The sequence below is a fragment of the Periplaneta americana genome, chromosome 11 (assembly GCF_040183065.1).
Source record: "Periplaneta americana isolate PAMFEO1 chromosome 11, P.americana_PAMFEO1_priV1, whole genome shotgun sequence".
In the NCBI taxonomy this organism is placed as follows: domain Eukaryota; kingdom Metazoa; phylum Arthropoda; class Insecta; order Blattodea; family Blattidae; genus Periplaneta; species Periplaneta americana.
The window spans coordinates 117,836,632-117,860,943 of NC_091127.1; the positions used below are offsets into that span (position 1 = coordinate 117,836,632).

At 36.2% G+C, this 24,312-nt stretch overlaps 1 protein-coding gene across 1 annotated transcript in view; it reads left to right on the top strand.

Annotated features, from left to right (window-relative positions):
* Positions 1–24,312, top strand: part of LOC138709268 (nose resistant to fluoxetine protein 6-like) — a 153,986-nt gene that overhangs the window by 124,184 nt on the left and 5,490 nt on the right. Inside the window, exons 8-17 of the mRNA XM_069839927.1 lie at positions 266–364; positions 2,228–2,392; positions 5,773–5,866; positions 10,392–10,523; positions 12,217–12,388; positions 13,215–13,294; positions 15,177–15,272; positions 16,264–16,393; positions 17,047–17,218; positions 21,848–21,990. Coding sequence (XP_069696028.1) covers positions 266–364; positions 2,228–2,392; positions 5,773–5,866; positions 10,392–10,523; positions 12,217–12,388; positions 13,215–13,294; positions 15,177–15,272; positions 16,264–16,393; positions 17,047–17,218; positions 21,848–21,990 — 1,283 coding nt within the window. The remainder of the gene's footprint in view (positions 1–265; positions 365–2,227; positions 2,393–5,772; positions 5,867–10,391; positions 10,524–12,216; positions 12,389–13,214; positions 13,295–15,176; positions 15,273–16,263; positions 16,394–17,046; positions 17,219–21,847; positions 21,991–24,312) is intronic.

A 24,312-nucleotide genomic window follows, 5' to 3' on the forward strand; every position in this document is an offset into this window, starting at 1 on the left:
GTTAACGTCAAAGCCTATAAGGCCGACTTATCTGTTACATATATGATCTAGGGTAATAATAATAATAATAATAATAATAATAATAATAATAATAATAATAATAATAATAATAATTGTAATAAAACCATTAAGTAGAACAACCTACGTAAGTTGGAGACGCCATACCGTTACAAGTTATCATCAGATTATCATGGCTATAACTGGAGCTGGCGACACTTTATCCCTCCAGCTACTTTAATGTGATTTGCATGTTGCTGTGTTACAGGGGCAATGGAATGCAACGGTAACCATCTCAGCTACACTGCCACCGGACCGCCTGATACACAAAGCATGCCCAAGTCCGAGTTCCATGAGAAGAGACCAGGTAATCTTCAGTGGAGGGTAGGAAGCTAAAGGTCATAGAGATTTTTTAAATCACTAAGATTCATTCTCCCTTTTTCATATGAAACGGAGAGTATCACAAAAGAGTCGTAAAAACATTGTCCCTGTAAACTGCAGGAGAATTCGAAGGATGAGATCAATCATTATTTTATTATTTTAGAAGGTATTTGATGCTCCTTTGCTATATAGAGAAAGATCTCGTCTTGTATACAGTAAGGTGCACTAACTGCATATCTCTTCCTATTTTTCAAGAAGTGGACTGAGTTTCTTCTTACGTAGTAATAACTTTTCACTATTTGTGAAGAAATTATTAATCCTATTTACTTGTTCATTATGTGTAATATAACGACAAAGCATTGTAATGATGAAATAGACATTTATAGAACCACTGATGCCAAAAATGTGAGCCTGCCGTCTGTCTATCCACAGTGTTCTCTTAAACCACTGATTGGATTTTGTTTTTTATTTATTTTATTGGGTTATTTTACGACGCTGTATCAACATCTAGGTTATAAAGCGTCTGAATGATATGAAGGTGATAATGCCGGTGAAATGAGTCCGGGGTCCAGCACCGAAAGTTACCCAGCATTTGTTCGTAATGGGTTGAGGGAAAACCCCGGAAAAAATCTCAACCAGGTAACTTGCCCTGACCGGGATTCGAACCCGGGCCACCTGGTTTCGTGGCCAGACGCGCTGACCGTTATTCCACAGGTGTGGACTGGATTTTGTTCAGATTCAGCATCTACGAACCAATTTATCCTGGAATAATATACAGGGTGTATCATGACGTTTTCCCCCGGTTTATTGACGCGATTCCTGGTGTTATTTGGAACAAAAAATGTAAATACAGTAATGGGGTGAGATTCATAATTAAGGAGTTACGGCAATTTGAAAAAAGCAGAAAAAAAAACTTTTTATTTGAGGATGTCACTGACAAAAATGGATATCGTAGTTATAATACAAACAAGTGTTTCATTTTGTACCAGTCTCTTGCATGTAGAGTGGATTTAAAGCAAATGTTCGAAATTTTCTCCAAGCATCTGAAGGCAAAGATTCGCACGGGTGTAGCATTTCGTAAATTCACATGCAAACAGCGACTGCAGTATCAATAACGAGCTTGTTGTTATGGGAACGTACCACTCGCTTCGCTTATCTACTGCTCACTGTTTTATTGTTACATTCCTCCCCCACACATCGTTAGTCCTGCGCAAACATGTCTAGCGCTACATACACCATTGCGTGTTTCGAAAATCTGTTGTAACTCCTTAATTATGAATGTCACCCCATTACTGTATTTATATTTTTTGTTCCAAATAACACTAGGAATCACCTCCACAAACCGGAGCAAAACCTCGTGATACACCCTGTATGTGAACCGTAATGATCTCCGTGAAGTATTAATAGGTCTTTATTTGAAACCGAAAGCACGAAATAGCAATAAATTCAAATCTACCGTTACTTTTTTTTGCATAAGGTGAAGAGTTAATGAAATAAACTGAGCAGAACGTCCTTTAGAAATTATTCTGAACGAGCCGTTTGCGAGAAAATTATGAATGTATGGTTACAAGTCGCCACTGACGTCATTGTAATATCGTATTGTTTACTTCTTACACACTAGAAGCGGTCCTATGCTCTTTGTTTATAAAACTGAGCATTGCCGAGAGGTGGAGTTTTCTTTAGAACGGAAAAAGCCAAAAGGTCTAATTCCTGATGGGAGAAGTGCAGAAATATGGCATGGACAATAGACTAAAGGGATCCATCGTATATTGTGTTCGATCGTGAAGTAATGTAATACTGAACTATTTGTCTGAAGTATGAAGTACGATTTATGTGTTACTTGCTGTAGGTCTGCTGGTACAGATGCTGTTGTGCTTCTCCGCATGGACGAACCTGCACAAGATTTGTGACACCCGAACGGAGGACGCCTTGGCTTGCATCCACGGTCTGCGCGTCTTCAGTTTGCTCTGGGTCATCGCCGGACACACCTGCATGTTCTCCTTTCCCGTCTCCGGTGAGTGCACCAGCAATTATTCTCATTCCAAGAATAAAATTTATCTCTTTATAGGTTTATTTCAGCTTTCAATAGATGTCGAGGTCAGAGACACTTTCCTCTTTCTTTTCTTATTATTTTCATGATCATTTACGTTTGTTGGCTTGATGATATGAATTTTCTTGTTTCCGTCCAGATCAGCATTAAATTTTCTTTACAGCTCTCATCCCTTTCCAATTTCCACATTTCAACTTCCAAAACCTTTATTTATACGAACACCACTTTTTCATAAACATTATCTTCTTTTCCTCTTGCTTCTCTTTGTCCTCTTCTACTTCATTCCCAGCTACCAACAGTTTCTGTCGATACTACTCTGTCCAACGAAAGAATAAAGTGATGTAAGCCATAGAGCACCAATAGACCTGTTCACATAGCAGCGAGCAAACGAGTCACTGTCAATTCAGAGATCTCAACGTAACGTGCATGTGTTTACATCACTTCATTCTTTGGTTGTACAGACTTTAGCGTTATTTACTGTTCTTTTTTCTTCTTTCACTAGTTTTGTAAGTTTAATACTTTATGAGTTTGGGGTTTCATCTTCCAAAAATGATCCAAACCAGTCATGATTCATCTTTTTAACGACACTTTTTCTTTGTTGGTTCAGCGTTCTCGACATCCAGCAGTTGAGTTTCAAACTATTCTTTTCCTACTTCTACAAACTTACGTTTCTACAGTGACACTCAATACTCTTCCTCCTCTCACAACTTTATGCCATTTTATGTCTGAACGCTATAATTTTCCATTATATAATCGACTTTTTTATTTTTAACTGACTAATAAGGTCAAATGACACACCAGATCAACATAAAACATATTATGATATTAAAAGTATGAGAAAATATCAGTAACTTTTTCCACATTAATTCAACTTATTGCTAACATAGCAGAGAGAAAAATTCCAATAATTAAGTCTCAGAAGTTAGTAGCTATATGATATGATCATCAGTGACCGAAATCACTATGAAAACTAATATCGTGGATAATACTAGGATAGTAAAGAGGATAGTAAAGAAAAATAGATATTGAGTTATGGTTGAATTAAGAGCATTTTGCATGATTGAAGTGTACTGAGTTATGACACGTGTCGGTAAGAAATTACGCTATTTAGAATTATTCATATCGAGTTTTCCTTCCCTGTTTTGTTGTTTCTTTTTTAAGAATACGTAAAATCGGTTTCCACATCTTGCTCAATATGAATTCACTTGCCCTGTTAAATTTTTGAGACATAAATTAGTTTAAACGACCGAAGCAAAGGGGTGTAAGTGCACTTACGTTATTTTCCATAAAATAAGATTAAAAGTTACTATGCATTCGTAAATTCCAAAAAGTTTTAATTTTTAATGTTAATGCGTGAGGTGGTTAAAAGATATAACCCTTTGCCACTGAAATTTTAAATGCTTTAGTTTACCCTGGATGCACTTAAATAATTTTTTTTGAAATGTCACTTACACCCTTTTGCTTCTAACCGCCTCAATTTCAATTACCTTCCTAATTACGCGTTTGAAATAGCCTGCCTTTCTAGCTAAAATACTAGTCAGATTAAACGAAATCCTGTATTTGCAATTGATGCAATGTTTCGCTATCACAGACTTGTCCGGTTGATATATAGGCTTGTCAACTGTCTCGTATTTTTCGGGACAGTCCCGATTTCGACTATTGCGTCCCGCGTCCCGAAATAATTTGCACACGCATCAAAATGTCCCGATCTCATGGCATACTTATTAGACATTTACATCTGAATTTCGTTCCTATCATATTGTTGGATTTAGTCTGGACTGGAAGATATTTCCTGTCAATCTCATACACACATGCTTCAAATATGTGACGAAACGGAGGAATGACTCTAGTACGCATGTCCAAGGCAGAAATTTAATTCTCGTTGATGTGTCAACAGAGTGATAGGTGCAATGGTCATACCTAAGGTTAGGGCAGATTTGATCACAGCCTACCGAATACTTTATGAATCATCTATTCTTTGTGCTCATCTTATGCACTTTAACTTTAGTTTGGCGCCATTCAGTATTATGTCCACTTTGTTCCACTTGATGCGTCATTCATTGTTTTCGGCGGAAAAGTGGAAAAAAAGAAAAATTTATACGATCACTTCTACAATAGATATAGATATCAACGCGAACAACAACAAATACTTATAAAATACCGCAGCCCCTCAAGATCTGAGAGCTCTGGTGATAAATCATGTAAACGTCTTTGTGTTTTCCGAGGAGAGTGGCTGAAATCTTTTGTGTACTTAGGTTAAGTTAGTTCGGGTTAGTTCAGGTTGCGTTAAGTTAGGTTAATTTATATTAGGTTAGTAATTACATCAATATGATGGGTTCCTAGTTTCCAACGAGTTAATATTTCTTTTATAAGGAATTTATATTGTTTTTCAATTGTTTCATGGTGCTTTTGGTAAGTTTTTTTTTTACATATGAATCGAGGTGGTTCTATTGATATGTGGAAATGTAATTAGTGTAATAATTGTCAGTAACGTTTGTGTCCCTAATTTTTACTTACGAAAGTTGCCAACCCTATTGATATAACCTAATGTATCGAGAATGTTCTTTCTTATATGCCGATACTAAGACCTGTTTGACCGATGTATACTTCCACACTTCCGCGTGGAATTTGGTACATTCCCCAAATTTTGAGTCCTACACTGTTTTTTCATTGACGATTTTCTTCTCAGTGCTAATTGAAAGGTATAGATTACAGGCTTCAAAATTAAAAAACTACGGGTAAAATTTTATTTAAAAAATGTAACATAAAGTTCAGCGTTTAGGAAGGAGAACAATAAGTGATAGACTATAGACACCGTATCACAGTTGAGTTTAGCCAATACGTACTCGCAAGACCTAATTCTTTGAGAAGCAGTCGGTCACTGTAAGAGAATGACAGTAAAACGTACGACTTATGTGGAAAAATCCCCACTAATATTATCAATTTTGTGGTGTAAGGGATAAGGAACGAAGTAGCATGTGTGTTAAAATGCAAACTCATTATTTAATATAACGGCATTCATTTAACTATAAAGTGTCCCAACAAAAACACCAGATTTAATAATGTAAACAAATGCAACAAAAAAGATAACAGAGGAGATAACAGTGCCGAAAACCCAACAATAACAAGATACTGTTGCAACATTACGCCATTGTCTTGTTGTCGGTTTGGTGGCGCTGTTATCTATTCTATTATCTGTTTTTGTTGTATTTATTAATATTATTAAATCTGGCGTTCTTGTTTGGACATATTTTCTATTGTTATTTGATTGCATTATTAGTAATCAATAATAATTTACTTAAATAAAAATAAGTTATTTATTTATCTATTATTTTATTTTACAGATAATAAGGCGTTCAGGCAGCTGGTAGAGAAGGATTTTCTGTTTCAGTCCATAAGCAACGGGGCATTCTCAGTGGACACATTCTTCTTTATCAGGTAAACTTTCTATATATGTATATATATAATATTTTCCTTCGTTTGGAGGAGAGGAAGATTAGCACTGCAGTCTCGTGTGTCTTAACACGCTTTTATTTAGATATGTTTGTTGAAGTCCGAATGACCGCTTTCTTTCTATAAAGATTGCTTATTTTATGGAATCTTGTTTTTATTTCGGAATTTTAAATTTCATAAATGACAAAATGGTTAAACGATTTGTTGCCAACAGTTTCATAAAAGCATTAGGGAAAAATGGTCGAGATTTATATATTAGTTATTGAGAACAGAAATTTATTTTAACATTAAAAATGTTGCAGGTCGTATAATTGCAATGTTTGGATCGACATATTGTTATGAACAGTTTTTTAAAATGAATGATTGTCATCTTATCTTTGTTCTAACAACATAATCCAGCCGAATAATGATACATTAGTGCAAAACAAGAGGTGTGTACGATCAATTAATCACTAAATAGATTAATGTTCAGTAGTTGTATATGGACTTATAAATCTTATCCTAATTTATATTTAGAGTGGTGATTGTTTTTACAACAAAAGTTTATGTGGTGTACTACCCGCCACTGAAGTAAGTTTGAGATTCAGAGAGGTGCATGGACGTCAATCGTATCTAAAATATTTGGAGATAGAGTCATATTTTTCCCTTCAACTCAGTTTGACATGCCTGTTCTACGCACTAAAACCTGATACTGGTATCTCATCTAGCTCTAAGTTATTATTTTCATATTTTCTACACCTCACACATTGCAACACGAACACATTATGAAATTCCTTTAATTGAGGCTCTATGATGCCGGAGTACAACAAAGTCAACACAATACATTACACTTACAAACATGCATGCCTCATACACTTTCAGTTCTATAGTTTACGTATGCTCATAAGATCATTCGATGTAATTGTCACAAATTGATGCAAATGATTGTGAGTGTCAAAGAGAAAATTTAAAAATTTTGATAATTGCAGTCTGTAGGAAAATCCTTAGAACGATACCACCATCACTTGAAAAAATTGTTGTTACATCTGAAAAGTATACTTCTCTGTAGGCAATAATATCAGGCATTTTCCATGTGCACGATACGGAAATGTGTTGAATTTCTTTCTTACCTCAAGCACTGACGATTTTGTGTTCTCTAGTACGCTCTTATAGTAATGTGGGAAGGAGTCGAGATGGCAGTAATAGCTTTGGAGTGCTACGAAATTCCCATTATCGGCTGCAATGAACTCCGCAAAGACAAAAGAAGGGATGTTTAAGGACAAGCACGATTTTAATTCAAGCATGTGCAACTTCAGCTCGCTCGAACTACACAATAATTATGCCCTTGTTCTGTAGCAAGACTTCCGACGTTTTGTGCGAGGCGGAAGCAACGTAGCTTGTTGACAGTGAAAATGCCAATGAAGAGTGAATAGAAGTGAAAAGAAGAGCTAATGCCAAATATGAAACCGCAAAATACTTTGAAGCTGTGTAAAAATACTACTTATTAGCTAAAGTGTTATATTAAGAAAAGTGGATAATCTTTTCTAATGTTTTGCATTGGTAATTTTCCAATTCAACTGAAGAGTACAGGGGAAAACTATCAAAGTCACAATTCTCTTAAAGGTGATGTCATCATCTAATTCAGTATATTACTGCAAACTTTATTGCTGTTCCTAATGAAAAAGTAGGAAAGAATAATTATTGTATCCGTGGTGATAATTCTCTAACAGTTTCGATAAGAAAAACAATAACTTTTTCAGTAATATACCGAATTAGATGACATCACCCTTATGAGCACTTATGATTTTGATTGTTTTTCCCATGCACTCTTCAACTGTATCCCATGTATACTTTTAAAAATTTATTGCGGTTTTCATTTTAATGTATAAAAATAAATAATAATAATAATAATAATAATAATAATAATAATAATAATAATAATAATAATAATCAAATAGGTCTATTTATGAATTGATTTGTAATTTATAATTAATTAATTAAGGATGATGCATGAGAGAGAGAGAGAGAGAGAGAGAGAGAGAGAGAGAGAGAGAGAGAGAAATTGTGATGTTTTCAACATATGTGTTAATTGTCAGGATTTAATTATATGTGTATTTTGGGTAAATTTAACTAGCTAATTATTTCTATTTTGAAAATCTGGCAGAAAAACTTTTATCTGTATTTTGTGTAAATTTAACTAGCTAATTATTTTTGTTTGAAAGTACGGTAGCAAAAATGCGTTTGTCTCAAGGACATGGATACACGTATTGTATTAAAATATTAATTAAAACGTGAATAATTTAAAAATATTAGACTATATATACAGTAGTTCAGTAATAAAATGTATATATAAAAGGCTAAAGTTTTTCTTTTGTATTTACGTTTATAAGAATACGAATATCAATCGAACCATTTCAAGTATAACACACTGTATTAACTTTACTTATATCCCTTACGATGTATTTTCATAAATGTTATTATAGTTATTTAAAAAAAAATAAGAACTATTTTTCATTATGTTTCTAACCTAATATAGGCACCTAAAACTTAATTTTTTAGGGCCTAAAGATACGATGTATACTTATGAATTTTGTTCACATTATTGGAGATGATTTCACTGCAGTTTTCAATGCACTTCTTAGGGTAAACATTTATGTAAAACGCAGAAGCAGGGAATAATATTTATTTTACTCAAGAAAACGTCTGGAGGAGGAAAGATAGAAAATTATTTTATTGTAATATTTTTACAAATATATGTATCTTGTATACATCGATGTTTTTAGTCGCGGGTTCGATTCCCGATGGGTTCATGGATATTCTCCATTGATCTAATCCTTCCAGCCGCATTATTGTCCTGGGATCTACTCAGCCTGTAACAAAAATAAGTGCCAGGGGAATTTCCTTGGAGGTAAAGGGGCGGGCACGTAGGACTAACATCCCTACTGTCATAAATGCCGATTGTCTGTAAAAGTGGGAGTCTTAACTTCTCGCCCCCTCTAGGTTAATTTAGCCTGTCATGGAGTTGACTTTACATCTACCGTTATATAAAACAAATAATTTTGAATTTAATGAATATGTAGAATATGTGTATCAACCTAATATATTCAACTTAATAAAGAGAATATGAAAACAGAAATAAAACTATCACAGACATGTTCGTATAATTTCAACACAGATGATATTAATATTAATTAACTTAGAGTACAGAGATAGGGAGCTCCCTTGTGGCTAAATGAGTGAATTAATCCTTTTGAAGAGAGAAACAGCGGATACACCAAAGAGACTTCAGTATGCAATATTGGAATGGAATGAAGAATTGAAGAGGAAAGGAATGGTAGTGAACATATATAATAGTAAAGTAATGTGGATATCAAAGCAGGATAGAAGGGAAGAAGAATTTAATATGGTCTGTGATGGAATGCCTCTAGAGAAAGTAGAAACTTTTGAATATCTCGGTACTATTATAAGTAGTGATGGGAAAATTGAACAAGAGATGTCAAATAGAACTAAGAAAGCAGTTCCAGCCTACTACCAAATGAATAATACTATCATAGGAAAGTCAGAGATCAGCAACAAAACAAAAATGCAGATTTACAACTCGATAATGGCCCCGATTACGTTGTATGGTATGGAGAGCCTTGCATTACAAGACAAACACATGAGTAAGATTACTGCTACGGAAATGAAATTTGTAAGGAAAATAGTAGGGAAAACAAGAAGAGATAGAATCAGAAATGAAAGAATCCGAGAAGAGGCTGGACAGAGGAAAGCTATGAGCATGGTAGTGGAGGAACGCCAATTGAAGTGGTATGGGCATGTTTAAAAAATGAGAGAGGAAAGGAAAGGAAAACGGGTTTTTGAAATGCGAGTGGAAGGAAGATATGGAAGAGGAAGACCACGTATAACATGGGAGGATAGAATTGAGAGGATTGGACAGAAACGTGGGAAGACAGGAATTGCAGAGATGGATAGACCGAGGTTACCCCGACGCTTGGCAGCATAAAGGATGGAAGAAGAATAAGAAGAAGAAGAAGAACATAGAAACAGGTTAATAGGTCAAAACACTTAAAAGGTGGCGGTGGCGGTGATGGTGGCGGTGGCGGTGACGGTAGGGGTGGTGGTGGCGGTGGTTGTGGTGGTGGTGGTGGTGGAGGCGATGGCGGTGGCATGCGGTGGCGGTGGCGGTGGTGGTGGTGGCGGTGGTGGCGATGGCGGTAGTGGTGGCGATGACGGTGGCGGTGGTGGCGGTGGCGATGGCGGTGGTGGCGGTGGTAGTGAAGATGATGTTAAAAATCAAACATTTAATTCTGTCCAGAATTACCTAACATTGTATTGTTCTGTGTATTGTCATTTCTTATGCCCGTAGAATTTATTTTGTTCTTAGATTCTCTGCACGATATCCGCCATTGCAATTACTAATGATCTCAATACACTCAAGAATATACAAATGTATGAGATAATGTAATCAGCTTTAGCACCGAAAACCGAGCCATAACACTTTGTTCCTGCCGATTTTTGTCTCTGTTCACAGCGGCGTTATGGTATCTTATGTGTTCTTCAAGAACTCTGCCAAGATGACGACCAAGGAAGATAGGGGTGCTGGCGCCATGATGAGAGATAACTCCCTCCGCTTCATCGGCGTATTCTCCTACAGATATCTCAGGTTAGAATTTTTGCTACATTATAAGATAGAAGTTATAGCTGAAATGTAGTCTCAGATAAAAAATGACAGACTGCCATACGCTGAGTCCTCTTCGGAAGACTTCGGTTGATTCCGTGAGAGCTTAGGCTTACACGTGAAGGAATTTCTTATGCACTACTCCTCTCTGTTTTCCCTTTGTTTTGTTTGTTTGTTGCTTTTTGTTTCTGTTTATAGGTCAAGTGTTATAAATAATCTATAACGAAAATAGCCTATATTCAAGAAGTAAATTAGGTACAAAATAAACATCCTTTCCCTAGTGTGAACCAGGCGCAGACCGAAGTAGACTTATACAAATTCACGCTACAGGAGAGCGGTCATTTTTGTGTCTAATGCTGTACATCTATTATCACTTGATTATATGTGTCAGAGGAAGAACAATTGTTGGTATATATCTGAAGTCTGATTAGTATAATATGTTATTAATCAGCGATGTATGCAATGGAGGGGGAAAGGAACCCATTATCTCCTGGCTTAGTTTCATCATAAGTGATGCCTTAATGGTCACATTTATTAGGTTCAAACCTGTCTTCGGACAGGTGGCTAAACAACAATAAGATAAGTAAAGGTTTAAAAGAAACAGTTCAGGTCTGGACTTCCAAGATACTGTAAATTTTATTTCTACTTTTATCCACCACACCTGTCAACAATGGGTATTCCACTCAACACAGCACCACAATAGTCATTGTACGCCACACGACAACAATGACAATACACGTGTATTATTGAGAACAACAATGTATTCCTAATTTAAATTAATGTTCACAAAGCACTAAGTGCAGAAAAAAACTGTCAGTTCTCAGTTCACAATCCTCGCCTGGACGCTGCCACAGTTACGGACCCACTCAAGTTCACTGCGCATCAAACCCAGGTCTTCCGGATACGTTGCACTCGCCTGACGCTGCCCCAGTTGCGGTGCTCCTCACGTCGAACCCCGGTCTCGAAGGCTGGCTTCCTTGCTCGCTCGAAGACTCACTCAAGTTCACTGCACATCGAACTCAGGACGACCTTTCTCGCGGCTGTCCAAGACTTGAAGGCTACCTGAAGGCTAACTAACTCTCTCGCTACTGACTGACTTCGTCGGCAACTCACGGTGTTATTTATTTCCCCACGAACGTCTAGAATGTTATGCGTCGCGAAGCTTTTGGGCCTCCACAACAATCAGTCTCCAGATGATTCCTTACTTCCGCCCAGTCACAGTCGCTTTTTCTTCCCTTGCTCCGCGCCGTCACCATAGTCTTCTTTCCCCTCGCCCCGTACCGTGCTACAGCGCCCACCGAAGCTCGAGTCTCGTTTTCCCGCGCCTTCCCTTTCGCTGGATGCGCGCGCACACTCCCGAGGCAACCAGACACGACCAGAACGTTCCAGACGGTTGCCACAATATTAAGTAATTTACTTTGATTCAGATATTTAGCTTGTGTGTTTCGTTGTAGGCCTACACTAAACGTCTACTTTCTGTCAATGAAGACATTTAAGGTTAATTTTCAATATAAAATCATTAAGTTATATATTTGTAATTAATCCTGTAGGTCTATTACATATATTTATTATGCCAATCTGTAGCAAATAATAAGACAACGTGTAACTCGTTGAATTAATTAGAACATAATATGTTCTAATTATATATTATTACATAATGTTTTATCTTGTGTTACAGGCTGACGCCGCCATATTTATTCGTTCTGGCCGTCACACAACTGAATGCTCGGTGGTTCTACCATAACTCCGTGTTCCAGAACCCCATCATGGTCCGTGACCAAGCCACTTGTCCGGACTACTGGTGGAGGAACGCTTTGTATATCAACACACTCTTTCCCGTCAAGGACATGGTAAGCAAGTATCCTAAGGTCTTTGGTATTGGAGTGCCGCGAGTCCCTCATGTTACTGGCTGAACATAATACAGTCCGACTGAAATGGGTGCCAGGACATTTAAGTGATTTACGGTAACAAAAGAGCAGATGAGGCTGCCAAAAAGGGAACCGAGATCCCATTCATAGGTCCTGAACCTGTGCTGGGACAATCTCTAAGACCAGTAAAGCAGGCTATCAGGGACTGGGCTCTCAAAAAACACCATAATCATTGGAACTCAAGTGAGGGCTGTAGATACTCTAAGGCCCTCATAAGAGATTTTAATAATAACAAGTCAAATTACCTGAGCAAAAAACAGCTCCGCTGGGCAGTTGGATTTCTTACAGGACACCGTATCCTCAAGAAGAACTTGTATAGAATGGGACATAATATTAACCTAGCCTGTACTCGTGTCCACAGGGAGATGAGTCTGTAACTGATCTATTATACGAATGCAATGCACTCGCTCATCAAAGAGCTCGCATCTTTGGAAAACATTTTCCGAAGCTTGATGAGCTATCAACTGTCCCAGTCCGTAGTTTGATTCAGTTCATCAAGAACATCAAATTGTTTGACTGATGGGATATTATGACGGTGATGCGCAATAGATCTTTTAGGTCGCAGTGCTAGGGCTGTTAAAGTCCTCCCCCTCTTCAATTCAATTCAATTCAATTCAATCCTAAGGTCTTTCAGGGTATATTTAACCATCGTTACTTAAAAACTCATATCAGAAGCATTGTTTTCAGATTTAATTATAGAAAAGACATTTTTCAGTAATAATTATTTTTTTGTAATTTCTTGTTTCAGTGCATGATCTGGAGCTGGTATTTGGCCAACGACACCCAATTCTACACTCTTGGAATCCTGCTTTTGTTGCTATCTGCTAAGTGAGTGCATGCGATCTTAAGTGTTGGACTAGCGACATAATCGAAAAGAATCGAGTACTGTGCTGTAGGAATCGATATTCGAGAGTCCAGACTCGAGTCCGAGGATACGTGTATCGCTAGAACTATAATATATGCTGGAAACAGCTATAAGGGGATCAATGGTAGTCATGAAATAAATTTTCTGCAATGTACATAAAGAATAATTGTTAGGAAAGTACATAGTAATGATCAGATGAAAATGGTTTTGTCAAATAAATGTATTTCAAATGGATATATCATCATTTTGTTCAATTCTATGTCACAATATATAGGTATTTTACGACAAATAATAAAACAACTTTGAAAGTCACCATATATAACGACTAAGGGCCATATTCACAGACATTCTTAGCGTGGGCTTCCGGTGGATTATCAGCGAACTAACGTTTTTCGTATTCATAAACCAGTGTTAGCGGTATGCTATGATATGAATCCTGTACAAGTAATCAGTCGATAGCCGAGGCTAGTTTAGCACGCTAGTAGCGAGGGCTAGCGAAATGTCTATGAATAGCACCCTCAAAGTCGTATTTTAGGTGACGTACGTGTTTTCAGGATTCCTCTTAGTGTCTCGACATAGTATCGCCTTCAAGTGTTTTAATGTGCCAGTTGTGCTTTTTTGTGACTTGAATTAATTTTACATAATGTTGCATATTAAAACTTTATTGCGACTATTTTCAGCTACAGTAGTCTTATACTGCTTATCTATTTCTAGATGATATCGTTGATGTCTACAGCTCAGCTTAAATTCCACAACTACTATCTCACAGCCTAGAAGCATAATCTCAATACGATGTAGGCTATAAATATGTCTGAATTATGTCGTAAAATTGCTACAGTTTGCGAGTCTTCAGCACGATTCTAGGCAATGCCAGGGATGATAATAGCTTACAGCACTAGATTATACTATGTTATCGATATTACGACATACTCGTATATTCGCACACATTACTATATTTTCATCATCGCCATCATCATTCATTTGTCTGATCTATTCTCACTCTTACAAGAATTCTGAACAATAATGGATGTACTGCATACAACTGAAATAATAACTAACAATGATAAGGACACCTAAGAAAAGGAAGCCTTCAATAGTATATTATCAGTCTCGTTAGAATGATTCCTTTTTCCGAAGTTGATCTGTTTTGCAGATATTGTCAGTAAAACATTTCCATTATCCATTTTGAATCTTGCGTACACTACTTTTAACACTTGAATATAATTAATTGATTAACTAGTGGACTTATTCGTGTTAATTATTAATTATAATCATTATATATATTATATAATTATTAATCACATAATTAACACGAGTAAGTCCACTAGTTAACCAATTAATTTCCATTATATTGCAGTAATTATTTTTGCATTTAAATCGCTCGCAAAAAGAAGCAAAGTTACATTTAACGATTTTTGGTTACCATTGGAGCCAAAATTACTGGATTCAGATTCGGCTGAGAGCGTTGGATTTTGCCGAAAGCTCCATGTCGTATATTTTCGGTACATAAAAGAGATCTGTTTCTTAATAAGCGTGCTTCCTGCAAAATTACTGTGGTCCATCGTCATAACAAGTTTCTTGTTCTAAAGACAATGTCACTGTGGAATAATTTCCTGAACAGCTATCGGTTTTTCGTGAAACGAACAAGTTATAACAGGCCTAAGTGGAAGTTAGCATGGTGAAAAACGTAAGACAATAAGAGAAAATCAAAACGAGCATTTTGTGTCTTCTCGGTGGGAATTCTCTCCACATCAGACTAAAGCGTCTGTAAAAATTATACTTTACGTTGCAATAACGATATGGTTTGTAGCGTCTTTCAAACGCTTAATCTCGTTTGTTGCACAGGTACTTCAAGTTGGCTGTGACGTCGTTATTTACATTTCTGGTGAGTTCCTGGTTCACAACAGCTGTGATCGTCCTTAACAGCCATCACACACCGAGGTAAGGTTACAGTTATTATACGGGACTCACCTCACCGGCCCTGTGAATAATGCAAAACGAATGCATCCACTGTTACTCCAAAGCTACTTGAAACCACGCCCCTATTCGACGGCTTCCGAACTGATAACTTCTCAGTACAAGCTTTATAAAAACATTAACAAATTACTATAAATGTATTAAACCCTGCGGTAGATGAATGGTCAGACCTTTAGCCTGTCAGCACCTCTTATCAGTTCCACTACTTCTCCACTCCCAGCTCCGCCTGTGATGTTCCTCTCCTACCAGGGCCGGTGTGCCAAGTCCCACACTGTAACTTAAACATCTTATTCGAACTTTGTTGATTTTATTTCGATAGCCGGAAATAAAGTAGCCTACACAGGCTAGTGGGATTCTGAAGAACGTTTTGTAAAAACGAAAGTAAAATGAAAAGTTATGTAGGGATATATTAATAATATTATTATTGTTACTATTATTTATATCATCAACATTATTATTGATGTCTGTAAAATGTATGTAGACTACTGGACTGTACCCGCGCACGAGCACATGCTCATTTCGGATATCTATTCAAATGTACAATTTAAATTGTAAATTATGAATAAATTTGAATTTGAAGATAAAAAAAGTAACACTGGTTTGAAACTTCCCCCTTACTATCTAAATGGATTTGGTTTTTTTTCAATTGTATTTAATTGAAATAAATAGTTATTTAGACTGGAAAGTTTTGAAATGAAAGCCCTCTGTATCTGATTTGTTAAGTTTCCAAATTAAATGAAATAGGACGAACAATAATAAGTATCGTGAAGATAAACTTCGTCGAATTGTAATTTGTTTAAGATAAACACTATTTTAACAAAGTTTCATTGTTTTCCTGAATTTAGATTATAGATTGGTCAGTTACACATTTAGCCCGAGTTGTACGTAATGGTTTACAAAAAGTCTTCTAATTACATTGACAATGCTAAGCTATGTACTATTTTATGTGTTGCAGTATCGAAGAGCCCCTCGGCCTGTTTGACGAGTTGTACGACAAACCGTGGACCCGACTGGGGCCCTATGTGGTGGGTATGTGTGTCGGATGGCTGCTGGACAAGACCAACTGTACCATCAAGATGCACAAGGTAGGCAGTTATGCAAGAACCAAACTTTATTATGGTCCACAAAGTTTATCTTGTTCTCTTTTCCATGTGGTTTAAGTGTCTGGTTTCAGACTTCCCCCTCAATATTTAAATTGACGTGTTTTTTGTTTAAATTGAATTCAATTTAAATAATTAGTTATTGAGACTGGGAAGTTTTGAAATGAAAGCCCTGTATAACATAGTTTTCTTTTACAAAAGAACAAATGTACTGCAACAAATAATGCCTTTGGACTTTTTTTTAATTTTTTATTGGATCATATGCATTACACCAAATATACTGTAACAAAATATGTCTCTGGACGTTTCATAGTAATGGACCATATGCACTGTACAAAATGTCTTTGAATGCCTTATACACGATATAATATCTAACAAGACTTGCTGCGAAAGAGTATATTATGTAGTACATAATATAGCAAGCGAAACATCATCACAGAAATGTTAAATATCATTAAGTGCTATGAAAACTCGTCTAAATGCATTAAAACTACATCAACCACACGCCAGTGAAAGATTAAAAATTGAAAGCAACTGTCGGTGCAACGGTAAAATTTAAGTATATGAAAGTTTTGATAAATAAAGCTTATTGTTTGAATACTTGGAGCTCATACTCCCGTACACTCTGGCTATTTTAGGCTGTGGCTTTGACGGGCTGGGCACTCTCCATCGGCATGACCTTCATCCTGGTGCACGGCCTATACGGAGACCTGGGTCCTATTATGTCCGCCTCGTATGTGGCCCTCAGCCACACAGCCTGGGCTCTGGCGGTCGCCTGGATCGTCATCGTCTGTTCCACGGGCAATGGAGGTACGTATATTAACACAAGGGAACATGGAATATAGAAATGACCAGGGTTCACAGAAATATCAGAATGGAATGACAAAACTTGAGAGGAATTGAACATCTAGTGGATATTCACGGGAAATAGAATTATTATTACGACGTTGTCACTATACAAATTTGGTGGTTCCTCTGTTACCCTCAGCAAACAGCATTTAGATAAATTTATTAGTTACTGAGTTGTAAAGCTTTCTTATCGGTAGTTTTCGTTCAGGATACCGTGTACTTAGGAGGTAATAGAAATCATAGTGTGTCAATATAAATCAATGAGGTACACTATAGCATAACTTAATTATGGCTTTTAAGAAACCCGGAGGTTCATTGCAGCCCTCACATAAGCCTGCCATCGGTCCCTATCCTAAGCTAGATTAATCCAGTCTCTACAATCATATCCCACCTCCCTCAAATCCATATTAATATTTTCCTCCCATCTACGTCTCGGCCTCCCCAAAGGTCTTTTTCCCTCCGGCCTCCCAACTAACACTCTACATGCATTTCTGGATTCCTCCATAAGTGCTACATGGCCTGCCCATCTCAAACGTCTGGATTTAACGTTCCTAATTATGTGAGGTGAAGAATACAATGCGTGCAAGTCTCCGTTGTGCAACTTTCTCCATTCTCCTGTAACTTCATCCCTCTTAGCCACAAATATTTTCCTGATTAGCTTATTCTCAAACACCTTTAACTGCTGTTCCTCTCTCAAAGTTAGAGTCCAATTTTCACAACCATACAGAACAATCGGTAATAACTGTTTTATAAATTCTAACTTTCAGCTTTTTTGACAGCAGACTGGATGACAAAAGCTTCTCAACTTAATAATAACAGACATTTCTCATATTTATTCTGCGTTTAATTTTCTTCCGAGTTTAATTTATATTTGTTACTGTTGCTTCAAGATATTTTAATTTTTCCATCTCTTCAAAGGATAAATTTCCCATTTTACACTACAGTATAATTATCAATAAACTCAGAATCAATCAATCTAAATTCTACACCGATATCCTCAGCGTCAAATAGGCCTACATTCAATACAGACGTCCATTGATACATGATCATGCGTATTTCGCAGAGAAAATATCATCGCCTGCCAACATCATCCTGGATGACCGACGCGCTTACGCCTTCCTGTGCCATATTTTTAATGAAATGAAATTAGGGAAATCGTAAAGTAAGATTGTCAAATTTGTCAGGTGGAGGGAAACAGAAAAACCCCTGGAAAGTTTCGATTTTATCCAATGCGAGTATGAAATAGGCTGGGGCATCGCACCCAGAACAATAAATGCTGATCTACAGGAGAGGCAGTTTCTTCTATTGTTAGTTATTACCATAATATTGTGTCTTCATTCAGCGCGGGAATTTTTAGCGTTTGAACGAGGTACAACAGTGACGTAGAATCTCAGAATCACACGCTTAGAAGATATTAATTATACTGGACCTCGTTTAAAGGCTAGAAATACCAACTATGAACATGCCTGACAGAGAGCTGCAAGATAGCACTTACAACCGGTTTAGATTCGACCGGTTAGAGAACATTCATCAAGGTCGAACAACTGACCGAATATCCGATTTTCAACCGATTACCCCTTATGTTTTACAGGTAGGCAGAAGACCAGGCGCATTTCATTATACAGGAAACGAACATTTTCTGAGTACACGAACGGAGTAACAATTGAAGGAAATTTACTTTGTCTTATTAAAAAAATGTGTTTGCTTGATATAGGTTACAATTATTGATTGGACACTTTAATACACTTATCTTCATAACTAATAAATATATGAACAAATGAACACTGGTAACAACAAAGGAAATAAGTACAATGTAGAATATGAAATGTGGTGCGCAAAGAAATGCAAGAATAAAATAAATTACAATTACTTACTAAAGAGGAGAGCAAATAAGTACATAGGTCTATTATTATGGTGTAATATTTACATTTTAAACTCAAAATGCATACCTCTAAAACAGTAGTTGTTAATATATAATGTCTTTTAATTACTCTAAAGAGGTGCATTATTATTTCATTAATAAATAATTTTTTAAGAAGATAGAGTGTTATTAACAAAGAGAAAAGTACTCTGAAGCTGAAATGCTTGTACTTTTAGGAAGCATGTTGTTGCCCTTGAAGGTATCCAACTGTAATACCTGGACTGGATGAATGAATCAATCAATGACTATGAATGAGTCAATGAATCAATCAATCAGTGAATCAATGAATTAATGAATCAATCAATCAATCAATCCATACATGAATGAATCAATGAATCGATGTATGAATGAATCAATGAGTCAGTGGATGGATGAATAGATAATGGATGAACCATTGGATGATTGAGTGATTGATTGATTGACCGACTGATTGAATGCACTGAGAGAGGAAGAATTATCAATTAAATAGTAGGCCTACACGATGATAAACGTGTCTTTTTGCAAGTGCGCTTGTAACTCCTGCATGGCTCAATGTGGTCTGCCTTTACCGTCCACCCACAAAGAATGAGAAACAACCCGAATTTTCGATAAACCGACTCTGAGACACTCAGCGCGATGGGAGAGTTTTGCATACTGACTATGGCGCCAGGCGTTCAATAGCAATATATAATTTATATTTTTCGTAACCAGTTGTGCACGACTCTAATGCCTGACTTAATAATTAAGCTGCGGTACACTAACGCAGAATACGAAATGAGAGCTTGAAATACTGTAGTTTTCCTAGTAGCATTCGTAGAACATAATGCAACTTTAGATACACCACGGCTCTGCCAGTTACATAAACAACAGGCGAAATTATGTATCAATGCTATTAAAAATTACGATATAATAAGCAGATTCTATAACATCCGGCTTTTTGTCGTGAGCATGGAAGTTTGACTAAAAGGGACTATTTAAGACTTTCACTCGTAAAGATCTGGAAGTGAAGTGAGTGTATATAAAGGATTTCTGTAGTTAGGAGCATATCAGTGCACAAGTAAAAGTCCTCAGAATACTTCCTACATCTGAAGCATGGGAACTGTACGATACAAAAATAATCAATAAAAGGGAAGCCAATTGCAAATATTATTTATTTTATTTATTTATTTATTTATTTAACCTGGTAGAGATAAGGCCATCAGGCCTTCTCTTCCCCTCAACCAGGGGATTACAACTACAATATTAAGAATACAATTACAATTATAATTACAATTAATATTAAATTTACAAATACAATAAAAATCAAAGTACTAAAAGATTAACTGACTAATAAAAGCTAGAGAGTTTATTGCAAAAGTTAAGAAGAGAGAAGCATTTCTTTTATTGATTAAGTAAAAATTAAACCTACTCTACGCAGTAAGAAAATGCTTAATAAGTTTGCTTTTGAACGCTACTAAATTCCGACAGTCTCTGATGTCACTGGGTAGGGTATTCCACAAGCGCGAGAGCGAGATTGTGTATGATGATGTCTTATGTGTTGATATGGCTAGTATGCGGCTATTTTGCGTGCGTGTGAAGAGATTATGATATGATGACAGGTAACTGAAATGGGAGGCAAGGTAGGTAGGTGTAGAGGTGTGAAGGGCTTGGAAAAGGAGAACAAGAGAATGAAAATTTCTACGTTCGTTAAGCCGTAGCCAGTTTAGAGTTTGGAAGGATGGGGTAATGTGGTCAGCGCGACGGACATCACAGACGAAGCGAACACAAGAATTATGAACACGTTGTAATCTTTGCGACTATTGCGTATCGATTTAAGATAATACAGTGACAACTAACACTTAAGGCAGTGGTCATCACTCGCCGAAATGGGTAACGAGTAAGGAATGTATATTATCCGCGAATAAGAGACACTAGCCCGAGGGTGCACTGTACTGAAGACCGCTGACTTAAGGTATTACTACAAGAATTAAGTAAATGAACTGCTCTATAAATTCATAATTATAATAAAGTTAATTTGAACATAATGAAATAATTACGGTATATAGCTATTCTGTAACAATAAAAATTACATAATTTAACACTTTTGTGATACCCAAAGTGTAACCTTTCAGAATTAAAATCTGTAATGTCGATATCTCATTTATAATTAAGTGAAACTGAAGATTAATTCATATTAAGTTATAATGTACTTTTTTCTATAGAACTCTTAATATACAATCACTCACGTAACTTCTGGATCTTCACGAGTTCCAGAGAAAATCGTGTGCCAAAAATAATCTATTTTCAATGAGATAACACTAGTATAGAAAAAATATCAGTAAATTTTTTAATAGAGGTAACGTAAATTTTTTTCACACGTGTGGAACTTCTAGTTAACACCTATTTGGTATCTTACACATACGCCCAAATTACCATTCACATCAATTATAACACTCATAACCATCTTAGAACCCTATTTGAGTATACTACAAGACATTTCGTTAGTTGTTATATGAATCTATAACCTCGATTTAAAAAAAAAGTACTTCGATTCCTATACATGCATTGAAGTTTCTTTTCTGGCGAATACTACAAATTCTACGACCATTCCTACCGTAAAATACCCGATTTTCGTATTCTACCAAAATTACCTGACAGGTATTCTATAACAAGTCTACTTACTACTGATCATATTCTCCTTTTTTTCACAGGATACATAAACAAGCTGCTCTCCTGCAAGTTCCTCTACCCGCTTAGCAGGATTTCCTACTGCGCCTACCTGGTGCATCCTCTCGTCATGATATCTGTCATCATGCACATGGACAGTGCGGTGCATCTTGGCAGAGCCACCATGGTATGTAACCAGGCTTCTGCCACAATTTGCTAATTCTCAGGTCTTGCTTTGCCTAACTGGTCTGAGGAGCTGATTGATAGTAGCCTTTCGAGAGTCGGACCAGAGATGGATCCCTGCACTTGTTATGTTTGTATTAATTTATTCACACTGGAAATGAGTATGTATCCGGTTACAGTGGTAACTAATTACACTCAATAATGACAATTAATAATAAACACAACTAATAAAAATGCAATTAACAATAAATTATTAACAATAATAATAATAATAATAATAATAATAATAACAATAATGAGCATCCTAAATTAAATGAAGCACGATCACTTAAAATAACATTTAAAGTAAATCTAATTTGTATCTTAACCCTAAGTTCGAACTAAAACCCACGAGTATGATATGTCCATACCTACACAAGTACCTTTCAGCACTACACTCATTTCGCTGTCAACTCACTCACTGCACTGGAACTACGACCCATTTCACTGATTCTATCCTGATTTCACTAACACTTCAAAACATTTCATTGTTCAAATACTTTGCACGGCTACTATAAACTATAAAACTTCACTGACACAAACACACTTTACTTACACAACACACTTCACTGATACAACGCTTCAAATAACAAAATAAGTTATCAATTATACCCTTTAAATAGTGTGTATAATATATTACCGTCTATTAGTAAAGTCCTTAAGCCTATTTTTAAATACATTTTTGGTTATTGGTAAAGCCTTTAGTAAGTCTGCAGGTAAAGCATTCCAGTCCCTGAAGTACGATTGAGAAAAGAAAACTTTCCAGTGTCCGTCCTCTGTCTTCTTTCCCTCAATTTTAGACATACTTTGGTCCATTGTGCATCCTATACAGGTATGCAGTTGCCTAGATGGCATTCACGAATCCGATGCTGACAGCCGCACTATCTTGCTTCAGCACTGACAGTGCCAGGTTCAACCTCCATATGACTACCTGACAAACCCCAGGGTCCGGTCCTTCAAGCCCTTAGTCCAGTGGTTCCCAAACTTTTTGAAGGCGCGACCCACTTTTGGGCGAGACATTTGTATAAATTGTTTAGACATTTGCTTAACATAGAGTTGTGTTTCCTTATTATTTTTAATGCATGCAACCTCTCCTGCGCGCGCCCAACAGGTCTAACGTAATAGACTCCGATTGAATCGCGGAAACTCCAATCCCCGCCTCTTTAAGGGGTTAGGTACAGCTTACAGCAGTAAAATTTTGGAAATATTCAACATTTTTTTCCTCCATTACTCTATCTTGTACAGTAATGAAAATTGGTATGTGTAAAACACTGTCCTGCTATATGAAAAAAATATATTTTTACGATTAAAAAATTATTTACATTTTTTTTTTCTAAATTCAGTTCACTGTGTAGTGATGAAGCGTTTCCCACATAGCTCAAAAACTATCCAACATTCTGTGATTAATTTTTTGTATGTATTTATGCATGCCATATCTACAATATGATTCCAGATCACTTCTCTACCTTTGATAGATTGTCTGATACAAAATAAATTCATTTTTAAAAATGGTAAAATATCAGTATTTTCTTCTAACACAAAAAATATTATTTATTAAGGAATGTAGTTGAAAGAGCATGATATTGTAAATATGAGTTTCAGCAATAAAATGAAAGAGAAAGAACATGAAAAGGTTAACAAGTTTATGAGTCGTGCTGGAAACGCTTCATCACTGCACAGTGAAGTGCCACCATTTTGAATTTTGAAAAAAAAATATATATATATATATATATATATATATATATATATTTTAAATCGTAAAAATATTTTTTTCATATAACACAAGGACAGTATTTTAAACATACCAATTTTCATTATTGTACAAGATACAGTAATGGAGGAAAAAAAATGTTGAATATTTCCAAACATGTTACTGCTGTAAGCTGTACCTAACCACTTTAACTCTCTCTAGCTCGTTCATATTTAGGCTACATCCCAGGATGTAGTATTATAGATTTCACCATTTTTCAGGATATTCTTTCGAATGGTGAATAAATTGTCTGGAAGTTTTCTTAACATTGAGTGAAGTTCCATTGTGAGATATAGGCCTATCCATTGTTGTTGTTTTGTCAACTGTCCGAAGACAGATCTGAACCTCACAAGTGATACCAAGAAGACACCACTTTTGAGGCAACTAGGCCAGGAGATAATGGAGTAGAGTGGTCAGTTCCTTTCCTCCCTTCATTCCATACATCGCCGATTAACTACGTATTCTAATGAATTATTGTATCGTGGTATATTTTTCAAAATATGGGTCCCAATTTTTTCAAAAACTAATCTTGAATTA